This window comes from Leptonychotes weddellii, chromosome 2, assembly GCF_054177405.1.
Source record: "Leptonychotes weddellii isolate Sample4059 chromosome 2, ASM5417740v2, whole genome shotgun sequence".
Lineage (NCBI taxonomy): Eukaryota > Metazoa > Chordata > Mammalia > Carnivora > Phocidae > Leptonychotes > Leptonychotes weddellii.
Genome location: NC_138370.1, coordinates 45,593,680 through 45,606,956, shown reverse-complemented (window position 1 = coordinate 45,606,956; position 13,277 = coordinate 45,593,680). Strand labels below are relative to the sequence as shown.

Here is a 13,277-nt window from a genome sequence, read left to right as displayed (position 1 = left end):
ACAGTAAGGGAGCTTAAAAAGTCACAATTTAAAGTAACAGAAGTAAACATATACTTCAAACTTCTGATATTATGCAATAGAAAATTCCACAGAGGCAGTAAAAACAAAACAAAACAAAGCAACTAAATGAATTTTCAATTCCCAACCTGAGTTGATAATAAATATACTCAGAAGATTTACCTTTGTGGTCCAAATTACCAATAGGAAATTGTTATGAATGTCATACTTGTCCTTACCTGCTAAAGAGGACATATTGATAATGATGCCGCCTTCACCTCCATTTTGCTTACTCATATAGTCCAAGCCAAGGTAGGTCCCACTGATAACAGAAACCTAAGCCAGAGGCATAAACAGGAAAAACAACATAGCCGTTATACTTTATAATATATCCCAGAGTGAAGCTTTTATGGCGATTGCAGACACCCAGGGAGATTTCTGCAAATACTATCCCCGAAAGGCTTTCAAGCGGCTGCCTGCTTTTTTTTAAAGCGAGTCATTGACTAGCTTCTCTTTTGTTTGCCTGCAGTTGCAGAGCTTCTCACATCTCTGCAAAACTTCACTTAGTTGCCCAATCTGAGACTTCATGAAAAAAAGCTGTATTCCTACAGTGTTTGTCACTTGACCTCAAATCTTGGCATCTTCGAGAATTGTCCATGCAGTATTCTTTTTCTTCTCTAAATATTGGGTAAAAACTTATTTACCCTTCTTAGCATATGGTTCTCAGATCCAGGTCTTTCACATTTTAATTCTCTTGGATCTTGGAATATATAATAGTGGAAACCCTTGATTTCCTACACGGTTTTCATGTCCTTTTTTTTTTTTTTAATTTCTAATAAAAAGTCTATTTGGCATTTGTATCTACTTCTTCCCCAAGTAACTCATGAGGAAGGTGATCTCCCCAGGTTTAGTGTGGACACTGATTAATTTCATTCAGTCACAGAAATCCCATTCTCTTTGCTAGTGACTGGTGTAGGAGCCCGCATGTGACCCATTTCCAGCCAGTGAGACCTGAGGAGCAGTCAGCTAGAGGGGGTCCGGGTCAGGGAAGGGCAGTGGAAGAGGATGTGGCTGAAAAGACTGTTGCTTTTAAGAAAACCAGAAAGAAATGATTACATTAGTCCTTTTCCATCCCTCTGTATGGGTGTGGTGGCTGGAATACACAGTTACACTGATAGTACTCTTAAGATGAAAGCTCCGTGAAGGAAGGCAGACCCGAGAGATGAAAAGAAACTGGGTTCTGGGATCACTGTGTGGCTGTATCAAGCTCTCATGACCTCTGTGTTGTGTGAGATCACATAATTCTCTTACTCAGTTTCAGGACCCCGACTTTTCGGTCAGTTGGACACAGGGTCTTCTGTAATATCTGTCACTTAATCTTGTTCATCACTCTCGCGCTGTCTTTTTGAGACTTTACTCTGATTGGTTACTCACCTCCCTGCATAGGCAACTTTTTTGTTGTATTCTTTTTTTTTCTTTTAAGATTTTATTTGTTTATTTGTCAGAGAGAAAGAGAGAGAGCACAAGCAGGGGGAGCGGCAGGCAGAGCAAGAAGCTGAGCAAGGAGCCCGATGCGAGGCTCGATCCCAGGACCCTGGGACCATGACCTGAGCCGAAGGCAGATGCTTAACCGACTGAGGCGCCCAGGCGTCCCTGTTGTATTCTAACATTGGAGAATTTGCCACTACCAAAAACAACCTGTGGTACAAAACTTCTACTTGAAGCCTTATTTTCCCTTTTAGATTTAAGAACTCCTCTCCCTTCCAACTCAGACTTTGAGAAGGTGGACGTTTTCTTTTGATATCTTAATTCCTACTTTTTGCATTCTTTACAATACTGCAAAGAAAATGACACAACAGTAATGAGTCTGAAACTGAGAGCATATAGTGGTGGTTACCTTCTTTTTATTTTAAAAAGCCCATTTGGAGTTTTCTTGACACACATTCAACGTTGCCACTCTACCTAATAGTAGTTCTAGAACAAAAAAGTAAATTGAAGATTCTATTCACTTAAGCCATGTGTCAGTTTGATATTAAGTAGGCTTAGGGAGAATGAGGAAAATCTCCACATGATTCCCTTTACAAAGAAAAAATACAAAACGTTAAATGGTTTATATAAGAAGGAAAAAATGTACATGGCTGAAATAACTGAAGTCAGTTAGATTCTGGTAGTTTCTGCCTAAGTCTCTAGCAAGTCTGGACAGAATTTCTGTTTACGCATATTGGTGCTATGCTTTTATTCTCAGGTATTTATAGCTTTGCTGACACCCTGCTTTTGTGTTTTCAACATCTACTAGATGCCGCCAGATAGAAAGTTTGGGAATATTTAAGCTTTAATTTTTTATAAAAGGAAGATTTATTTCCAGGTCTTTGGTAGAGGAGGACAAAAGATTATTTTCCCATCCATTACCAAGTTAAGAACTGAGGAACTTTGCAAATGAAAGTGTTCTCAGAATAAATCTACAAAACAGGGTTTAATGCTTTGGCTGGGGCATATGTCGTCCTCTCCTACAACAATCTCTTCCTTATCCCAGGTAATAGATGCAAGGAAATGTTAAGAAACCACAGAATAAAATGTTTTTGTTAATATTCTATTTCTTGTCTCTTGGCAATATTTATGTATCACATAGAGTGGGTCACTAAAATATCAAGCATCTAGGGGAAGAAAATGAAAATTATAGACGTATTCTAGCTACAAACACAGAATAGCAGGGATCTATAGTATTATTTTAGTCTATCACAAAGGTACTCTCAATTTTGTATTTGACCTTCAAAAGATGGTGTACTCGACTCTCAAACGAGAAAAAGAAAATCCCATGGCTAATTTCACATAGTGCAAGTAAAAATCCACTTACTGGCAAAATGATCTAATTAACACATGCTTACTCAATAGTTTTGGTTATGAATAATATTTATATGTAATACCAAAATTATAACTGTGCTGTATTCCAAATCTTAAATTAGTTTTTTCCACAGATTAAAGTACCTTATAAGTTAAAAACCACTCAAATTCCCCTGTCCTGGGAATAATTCTTAAGTAGCAAAGATAAATAGATAAATGGTAATAGCATATTTGTTTAACTCTTATCAGGCATCATGTCTTCTTACTGTATATATGTAATATAATATATATTATTATATATAATATACAATATGTTATATATCATATATATTTCCATAACCTATATACAAAAAGCACACATGCATGTATTCCTTACTGAAATTTCCTAATCTATCATTTTCCTTATCTTATCTTCCTCCCCTCTGAGGTTCCTTTTAGTTTCTGGTTCTTGTGCTACACTCTAATTTTAAAAATCCTGTCATCTAAATTATGAAACGTTGCCTTTCAGGTTTCTTGTCTTTTCTCCAGCCCAATTCTCGAGGAGTACTAATATAGAGGACCACTTTTTTTTTTTCTGAAATCCTTTTCTATCTTTTGTTTCTCTGTGTTCAGTCTTTTTCCATTTTTGCTTGTTTATGTGATGAATATTATTGTATTCCCCCTTGCGAAGCTACTTAAAATTTGGCAAGTTCTGCCTAACGTAACAGTTCAACTAGATCTTTAAATATTATGGAGTAGGAGTAACAAAACAGAGAGAAGTTACTAATTTAATTCATAATCAACATCCTTGGGAGCCAAGAAAAGGGCGTACATTTGACAACATTTCTACCCATCTCCACAACTCTTCCTTAGAGGCAGAGTAGGGCAGAAGAATCCACTTCATATAGAAATGAGATTGTGAGGGCGCCTGGGTGGCTCAGTTGGTTGGGCGACTGCCTTCGGCTCAGGTCATGATCCTGGAGTCCCGGGATCGAGTCCCGCATCGGGCTCCCTGCTCAGCGGGGGGTCTGCTTCTCCCTCTGACCCTCTTCCCTCTCGTGCTCTCTGTCTCTCATTCTCTCTCTCTCAAATAAATAAATAAAATCTTTAAAAAAAAAAAAAAAGAAATGAGATTGTGAGAATGAAAAAATGTAAGTTTTGACATTCTGGATGAGAAATGTAATTTATTGAGTGATACTATGTAGTAGCACTATGCTGGATACTTCATGGAAGTTAGGCTTTATTTAAGCTTAACCATTCTTCCAGGTAAGGAAATTATCTTCATCCTTTTACAACTGGGAAATTCAAGACCAGAGAAATGAAATAAAAGTTCATGAATTCTAAATTCAGGACTGTCATCTAGTTTTGACGGAATCTAAATGTATATCCTTACCAGTGCAAATCTTTAGTGAACCCTTGTATTTCTGAAAAAAATAATCAACCACAATAAGCCATCTATTTTTTTAGTTTTTATTTGAGCACACTAAGGAATTCAATATGTTATTTACATGTCCAAATCAGATTATAAATCCCACCTGAATGGGAATGAATTATTTAGTCTTATTAAAGATCAGAAAGTAAAAGAAGTATATTACAGAATGGCCTTATCAATATTCAAAGTTAAGTCTACCTCCACCCGCCCAGTTGCCAGAGGAACCTTTGACAGCTATTCAAAGATTCAGTCTTTCCTGAACATTCCTAATGAGCTCTGGGTAGCTATAAATAAAGCTACTGCAGTTGGTTTCAGACTAAGGAGGAAGCACAGAATAGCCTAATGGAAACAAAAGAATGGGAAGAGGTTTAATGTATCTCTTGTGTGGGAAGAATGGTGAGATCTGCTGAGTTAAGGATAAGGAAATGGTAAGTTTGGTAAGGAGTAAAAGTAGGACAGATGATACAGCTTGGCAACACTGATGTATTTGGAAATAATCCAAACATTGTATTAAAACACAAAAATGAATATCCATGTATGTAAAATATCATAGAATGGCAGTTTATGTATCCAATAAATATAAATTGAACATCTACTCTGTACACAAAACAAAAATTTTATGCCTTGAAAGAGCTTATAGCATACTGGCATAAATTGCACAGGTCTAAAAATAATTCTAATATAATTTTAAAATTTGTAAGCCCTATAAAAATGGTATCATTATGATATACAAGATTCCAGAAGAGGAAGAAATATGTGGTGAGGTCCTTTAACTAGGTGGTTACTCTGATAGGGACAGGAACATAGAAGAACATGCATGGTATCATAAAAGGAGGCAAATTACATCCAGAGTATAAAAAATATATAAACCAAACACAAATATTTGCATTATACTAACAGAGATAATCAAGTCGGAAGGATAGTGATAGGTCAGACTCTAATCTACTCTTGAACTGAACTGGGTGTTGCAGGGAGGAGGGGAAGTAACATGTTTTCAACTTATATATAGGTAATAAAGTTAGAGCTTGCTCTCTAGATGTAAAATTAATGTCATTAGTTCCTGAGTTAAGCTAAGGAGTGGCCTACGTCAGCAGAGTCCAAAGAAAAATAAAGGCCAGATAATTTCAATGAGGAAGGATCTAAGAGAGTGAGTTGTAACCTAAGGAGTCAAATAAACTTCTCCTGGTCTTCTAGAATTTTCTATTTGCAGTAAGAATTTCTAGCCTGCAGCAAGTGTTTACTCGCCCAGGCCATGTGAAAGCAAACATGCCCTCTCAGCCAGCCTGGCGAAAATTGATAATTCTAATCCTATTACCTTTGTGATAATCTCGTCATTATTTTTATGTTCTTAAAATTAACTCTAATCATTGCACAGTTGTCTGAGAGCTGATTTCTGTCTTTTTTTTTTTTAAAGATTTTATTTATTTATTTCAGAGGGAGAGAGAGAGCGTGAGTGCAGAGAGGGGCAGTGGGAGGGGGGAAAAGCAGACTCCCCGCTGAGCAGGGAGCCCAATGCGGGGCTGGATCCCAGGACCCCGGGATCATGACCTGAGCCGAAGGCAGACGCTTAACCGCTTAACTGACTGAGCCACATAGGCGTCCTGACAGCTGATTTCTTAGAGAAAAGACACAGTAGGTGTCCATTATGAATGCAATGAATATAAGAACTTTATAACCTAGTGATCTTTGTCTATAAAATATCTGTAGATATTACTGAGGAAACTATTAAAAATACCAGTAGTGAGAAAATTGCTGTGTGATTTGTGCTTTTTCACTAGCAGAGCTTGATGCAAAGAAATTCTCGTCACTTTATGTGGTTGTGGAAAGTGCCATTAAGTTTATAAAAATATATTCTTAAATATTCCTGAAGCTCTCAATTGGTTATACATTCATTTTTTTCCCATCTGGCAACCAAAGGATGCAATGAAATATGGTTCATAATAAGTCAGGGACAACCACCAAAGATTAATAAAATGTATAATTTTCAGGGCACTTGGGTGGCTCAGTCGGTTAAGCATCTGCCTTTGGCTCAGGTCATGATCCCAGAGTCCTGGGATCCAGCCCTGAGTCAGGCTCCCTGCTCAGTGGGGAGTCTACTTCTCCCTCTCCCTCTCGCCCCACCAACTCCTGTGCATGATCTCAAATAAATAAACTCTTAAATAAATAAAATCTTAAAAAAATAAATAAATTTTTATTTATTTCTCTCTCTCAAATAGCATCTTAAAAAAAATAAATAAAATGTACAATTTTCTTAACAGCATAGAAGAATTAAAGGTATCCAGTGGAATTTAAGAAAAGAATGGAAAAAGGTCAAAAGCAAAAAAAAAAAAAAAAACTTAGTAAATTCAAAATATGAACTAAAGCCTGGGTGGCTCAGTCGGTTAAGCATTCGACTCATGATTTCAGCTCAGGTCATGATCTCACGGGTCATGAGATTAAGCCCTACATCGAGCTCTGCACTCAGCAGGCAGTTTGCTTCTCTTTCTCTCTCCCTCTGCTGCTGCCTCTCCCTCTACTCACTCTCTTTCTAAAATAAATCTTTAAAAAATTAATTAAAAAATAAAATATGAACAAAAATATAAGACATAAATCCCAATAAAGGGTAATGATAAATATAAGTGGCTTAAATTCACAAATATAAAATGCAGATATGCTCAGATGTGACTTAAAAAGCTCACACTATACTGTCAGCAAGAGACAAATTTAACATAAATGTTGACAGGTCAGGTCTCTAAACACACACACATATCCCAGAAAAACTTTGGGGGAAACTTGACGAATAAATTTTAAAGTTATTTTGAAATCTGATTCTATCTAGGAACACTTGAGACAAATTTTATTATTTTATTATTTTTTAAGATTTTTATTTATTTGACAGAGAGAGTGAGTGAGTGAGAGAGAGAGAGAGCACAAGGAGGGGGAGAGGGAGAAGCAAACTCTCCACTGGGCAGGGAGCCCAACGTGGGGCTTGATTCCCAGGACACTGGAATCAGGACCTGAGCCAAAGGCAGATGTTTAGCCGACTGAGCCACCCAGGTGCCCCGAGACAAATTTTAAAAAGAACTGGAAGGAATACCTTTCATTCTCGATTAAAGGACTTCAGGCATCTGTCAAGTTTGGGGAGAATCTCTGTACCCTTATCAAAGTGATTCAACTCTTTCGTGAGGTAGTGTAATTCTCATTACTCCCATAAAGTTATAACAGTTAAGAAATTATTCACGGGAATGTAGATTCAAGTCAAACATTTATTGACTAAGCACTATCTTCAAGATATTGTGTTGATTACTGAGAAAGAAAGAAATTTTCTTTCTCTCAAAACATAACACATCCTGTTTTTAAGGAGTTTATCATCTCCCGGGAGGATATCATGAAGCAGGGGGCCACTCCCTGTATGTTTATACACACAAGTGGTCCTTCTGTACTTGACACATATCTGCTCTGCAAGACTAGTAGAATGACCTTACCAAGCGCAGGGTGACCCCATGCAGAGCCTAGCTCTTACAGTTTCCTTTGGCTAAGGTTTAAGTTTTACAGAACCCCAAGATCTTATGTGAAGTGTGTTTATAAAATGGGATAACCAATAAACTTGTGATATGGAGGCTCAAAAAGAAATTTTATTTCCTAATTCTACAGTTTTGTAATTTAAGAGCTAAATGATCATCAAACATTGTAGAAATTATACATAAACACACACACACACACACACACACACACCCCAACTCTCAGGATAAAAATCCTAATAATTACAAAGTCCAACAGTCACTTTAGCCTTGCTTTCTGTTACATTTCTGCAATTAAATTAAGACTTAGTTTTTAAATAAACAAGTTAAGCCAGGATTGACAAATATTTTTCTGTAAAGGGCCAGACGGTAAAGAGCTCAGTCAGTGCACATCGTAGGGTCGTTGTCACGATTCAACTCTGCTGCTACAGCAAAAAGTAGCCACAGGTAATATGCAGATGAATGACTGGAGCTGTGCTCCAGTAAAACCCTAGACACTGAAATTTGAATTCCATATATTGATATATTTCATATTCTTTTTACATTTTTTCAACCATTAAAAAATGTAAGACCCGTTCTTAGCTTGTAAGTCACACAAAACAGGTGGCAGGCTAGTTTTACCTGTGGACCATAGTTTGCTAACTCCTAAGTTATGCAATGAACTATGAGTTTTTTTTCATATTTCCTTTGAAGATTTTTAAGACAGAATTATTTGCATAATTAGAAGCCTCAAATGTCTTCCCATTTGTAAAAGGAAATGCTTTTTTCTAGCTTTCTGCAACGTCCCTTTTTCTAGGTTATAGGTCATTATATTGATTCCATGAATGTAAGAACCTTTTCTTCTTTAAAAGCATCAGTTTATTAAATAAGTTTAGACAATAAACACGGTGAAAATAGCTTACCAAATTAATTTGCACAGTTTTTTCCCAGTTTTTCTCATTATTCACGCCAGCATTATTGACCAAAATGTCCAATCTTCCAAAGTGGTCTACAACTTTTCTAAAGGTATCTAAGTAAAAAAAAGAAGACATTATAGATACCGTCTTGTACTCCATGGGTACATTTCAATCCTACCCTGTGCCCTGAAATTAATTTTCATTTATCTACTTTTATAATGAAAATTATACTCTTAGACTGCGACTTAATGCCTTGCTTCTCAAAGCGTGGTTTGTGAGCCAACAGCATCAAGAGCATTACCTCGAAACTTGTTAGAAATGCATAATCTGGGGCGCCTGGGTGGCTCAGCTGGTTGAACATCCGACTCTTGGTTTGGGTTCAGGTCATGTGAGATTGAGCCCCACTGGGGGTTCTGCACTCAGAGGGGAGTCTGATGGAAGATTCTCTCCCTCCGCCACTCCCCCCACTCGTGCACGCTGTCCTTAAGAGATGACTGAAGTTCTGTGGCTTAGACTATGACAAACATCCTTTTTTAATAAGCCATGTTATCTTCATAAAGTGTATATTAAACACAAGTCATCTTGTGTATTCAGATCCATTATGATCATTTCAGGGAGTCTCATACTCCAGCAAGTAAAAGTGTACTTTTCATTCAGTTGATCTGGATACTGTAACTTCAATATTTACTATTCGTTCTTTTCTTTTTGTCACTATTATTGCTACTTTGTATTACTAGTTTGTGTAAAAACTATGTTCAACCAGAGTAAAGTCTGCATAGATCCTGAGGCCTGAAGTTCATTCATTACATTGTCCAACCACATACCCAGTCCAGGCCTTGCAAACCCTCCTTAGCCAGTTCATACTTGGTTTTACCACTTTTGTATCAGGAAACACATTATTTTTCAAAGCAGCCTTTGACAAGAGTTCTATAGATTTAAGCTGTTTCCTTGGGCCCTTTACTATTGGTTCTAGCTCTGTTACTTGAGACTATAGATAACATTCATGGCTGTTCTTCCAAATGACAGAAATGTATTCTCTGGTCTTAGGGCCAATATATGAGTTCCTTGAAAACAGTAAATCCACACAAACTTTATTTTGATTGAATAAAATCTAGAATTATTAACAACCACCATATTGAAGACAGCATGGATTCATCAGTTCCCAAATGGATAAATTACTATGCAAGTTAATTGCCAAAAATATTGCAAAAGCCATTATTTACAGTACTTTACCATACTGGAATAGAAAACAACAAAATAAAAACTTTACTTTTTCATGGAATTTTTAAACTGCTTAAAATCTCAAATTGATTCCAGAAAGGTCCTCTAGCAGAAACCATCTAAGGAATACTTTTTTTTTTTTTTTTTTTTGCATTCCACCTGAAACATGTTCTACTTTTCAAAACTCACACCCATCGTATAGGAAATTAGGTTGTTAAGTACATAAGTCTAATTGCTTTTTTAATTTTCTTTCCTCATTCTGGTCTCTGCTGCATTCCTTATACTCTGCCCTTATCAATATCTAATACATCATCTTCTCTCTGGCCTATACTGAATTTTGGGCTCAAATGGCTTACAATTAAGCTCTTGCTGACATTTAGAAGCTTGGGGAACTCTATGATTTACCCAAACTCTCCATGTTGTATTTTTTTCATTTGTAATATGAATTATGTCTAGATCATCTCTAAGAAACTTTTCACTTCCATATTTATGTGATTTCAAAGAAGTCTCTCTTGGCCACAGCCTAAACAATTTCAAAAGCTGTAGATGGCATTAAATCCTGAAATTGTTAGAGTCATGGCCATGTCTTCCTTAAATGCAAATAAATGCTGATGTTCAGACAACATGTGGATTTCTCATGACCAACATGCCTTCTTCTGGTCACCCATTATGTGTCTGAGTTTCCTCCTCCACAGTCACTTATCCTTAAGGAATGTGTTTACAGCCAAGATACTAATTTTAAATACTGGGAAGCAAAACAATTAAGGTTAAATGTCACATGTGAAACTACATAAATTCAGGCAGAAATAGCTTTCAGATGATCTATACTGTTTCCTATTTCATCAGCATGGATGTTGGGATTTGGCATGACTTTATCCTTGATACAAAATACCATGCACAATCAACAGAACTTTGTCCTCTGGCAAAATATGTTCCACTAGCACTGTGGTTCACAGATCTCTTCTAGTTGTGCTTGTAATTCATGTTATAGGTCTTTATTAGCATTTTCAGATTTAATTACATAATTTCCTTTAAAACAATTTCCTTTAGCTGTGGGGGAACACGCCCTTCTAAGGTACCACTCCATCTTTACCCTCTTACAGAATATCCCAACATTTCAAAGAAATTCACATGTTCAGTGTTCGTTTAAGAACAGGAGTACTAGCATGACTTTTATGGAAGATTTTTGGCTCCTTCATTAAAGATGTGCCTAACAATTTAGTCTTCCAATAAAACTTTGTGAAATACATGTATTTTATTTTTCTACTTTTTTTCCAGAAAAAGGTGTTTTTTTTTTTAATGCAAATCTATCAGGCCTCCATATGACCAAATCTGTTTATTGTACACACCAATATTGTCCTTGATATCTCACAAGTAGATTGTTCTATTTTAAGGGAGTAGACCAGAAACAGGAAAGCGTTGAGGAAAGTCTGATAGAAATTTTTCTTCTGCAATTCTAACACTGCACTGCAGTACAGCTATTATTATTTTTAAAGTACCATTTCAGAGGGGAAAAACCAGAGAGAACATTTGGTTGAAAGCAGCTAGCATGTCTGTGATGATGATCCTTGATCTTGCATTCTAGTATGTTTAAAAGGAAACATTGCCACATTTGGTCGTCATTGGACTCTGCATCTTCCAGCGTTCTGGGAGAAGTTGTTTGCCACAGTCCCTTAGCCTACTTCCAACTTTCCAAGTTCCATCTGCAACTTCAATCATTTAATACTTACAGCAGCAGCACGGTCTTTGATTACACAAAGGAATTTTGATTACATTATGTGCTGCCAAATGACTAAAATAAAAGATTTCTCAAGCAGTCTCGGTTTTCCCCCCTTGGTCTTTATAGCTATCGGGATGTGGGTAGGAAACCTAACAGTCCAAGCTATCTACTGGAGCTTCTAAGTGGCTGCTCTCCAGGAGGCAGCCGATCTGCCTGCACCGAGGCTGGCTCTCTGGCCCGGGCTGCCTTCAGGTCGTTGCTTGTTCAAGGCATGTTCCGATGGATGGATCGGATTTGATGGATCGATTCCCCCTCTCTTACCTCTCAGTTGTTCCTGGTCCGCCACATCGCACTGGATGAAGAAAGTCTTCTGAGGTTCAAACTGCTCATCCAAGGCAGCTTTACACTTTACACCTGCTTCAAGATTCCAATCGACCAGCGCTACCTATAGACAAGAGGAGAGGCATCGAGGTCCTGAGCAGCTTGTGAAACAGACGAACAGTAAATAAACACCAGGACGCTCCCCTCTTGGACCTCAGATTCTGCATTTAAAGTTGGGGGTCTCTCTCCAGCAGCTTCGGAGGTCTGCTCGAGACGGTCAGCCTCAGCAGCTTTTGAAAGCGGCAAGGTGGGCAGCCCGGGGTGCGGCGCCCTGGCTCCCCAGGGAGTCATGTGGCTGGGTGGGGGGACGAGGGTCGGGGTGGGAAGACAAGTTTCCGCGGCCGGGCGCCACGCTTACCTTGGCGCCCTTGTGCAGGAGCGCCTCGGCAAAGGCTCTGCCGATGCCCTGCGCCGCGCCGGTCACCAGCGCCACTTTGCCGTTCACGTGCATGGTGCGGCCGCTGCTCCGGGGCGGTGGGCGAGCTCGGCGTCTCGGCGCGGCCGCAGCTTTTATGGCCCCCTGCGCGCGCGCGTGCAGCCAGCCCTGCCGGGCGCTCTCCTGCGAGTGGGCGGGGATGAAACTGTCAAGCCCGCTCCGGGGAACCCACTGCTGTGTCACCTGGCCCTGAGCGCTCCGAGAAGCCAAGCTTCGCGATCTTTGCCTTCCTGACTCGCAGCCCGGGTCAGAGCCTCCCCTTGGCCTCTGACTGAGCGGCTGGCAGGGCTCTGACAGGAAAAACAAAACAAAACAAAACAAAACAAAAAAGATTACCTTCAGTGCGCTAAAGACCACCGGGATAAGAGGAGGGCAGAGGAGGGGCTCGGGAGCTTGGTTTCCTCCTCCTACCCGAACATCCTCCCCTCTCACGCCCCCCCCCGCCCCCACAATAAGAAACAAAAACAAGCAAACAGAGCAAAATCTTAGGGGTGTTGCTCTTTGTCTCAATCTAAGTTTACGTCTGAATTCCCATGTCTTGGCGATCCGAGTGTCAGTTGTGTGTCATCTTTACTTGCACAGGACTTCCAGAGTCGCTGTTAGCCTGGCGAACTGTTGGTTCAATGGAATGCTTACACATTGAATCATACTAGCTTTGGAGGCTCTGAGTTGCCAGTATGGGAAAGAGGTCCTCCAGGAACTTGAGTATAAGCTGTGTATCCAAGATGCATTCAGCCAGGGCTGTTCTTCTGACCTAATCACTTTTTTTTTTCTTGTTATCACCTGCAGGCTTCAATTTTAGTTCTGTAAGCTTAATACCTGGTTGGCATGTATTATGAAACCTAAGCCTTTGGGGAGATGAAAGTCAGGCAAA

The 13,277-nt window shown here is 38.9% G+C and overlaps 1 protein-coding gene across 3 annotated transcripts in view; it reads right to left on the bottom strand.

Moving 5' to 3' along the window:
• The window catches only part of HPGD (15-hydroxyprostaglandin dehydrogenase), a 31,169-nt gene extending 18,358 nt beyond the window's left edge, over positions 1-12,811 (bottom strand). Inside the window, exons 1-4 of one of the 3 annotated variants that reach the window (XM_081810884.1) lie at positions 12,326-12,811; positions 11,908-12,031; positions 8,652-8,758; positions 237-333 (exon numbers count right to left, since the gene is read on the bottom strand). In XM_081810884.1, the coding sequence (XP_081667010.1) occupies positions 237-333; positions 8,652-8,758; positions 11,908-12,031; positions 12,326-12,418 (421 nt within the window). In that variant the 5' untranslated portion in view covers positions 12,419-12,811. The remainder of the gene's footprint in view (positions 1-236; positions 334-8,651; positions 8,759-11,907; positions 12,032-12,325) is intronic. The other 2 variants (XM_081810890.1, XM_006729371.3) reach the window with 2 other exon arrangements.
• Between the last annotated feature and the right edge of the window lie 466 nt (positions 12,812-13,277).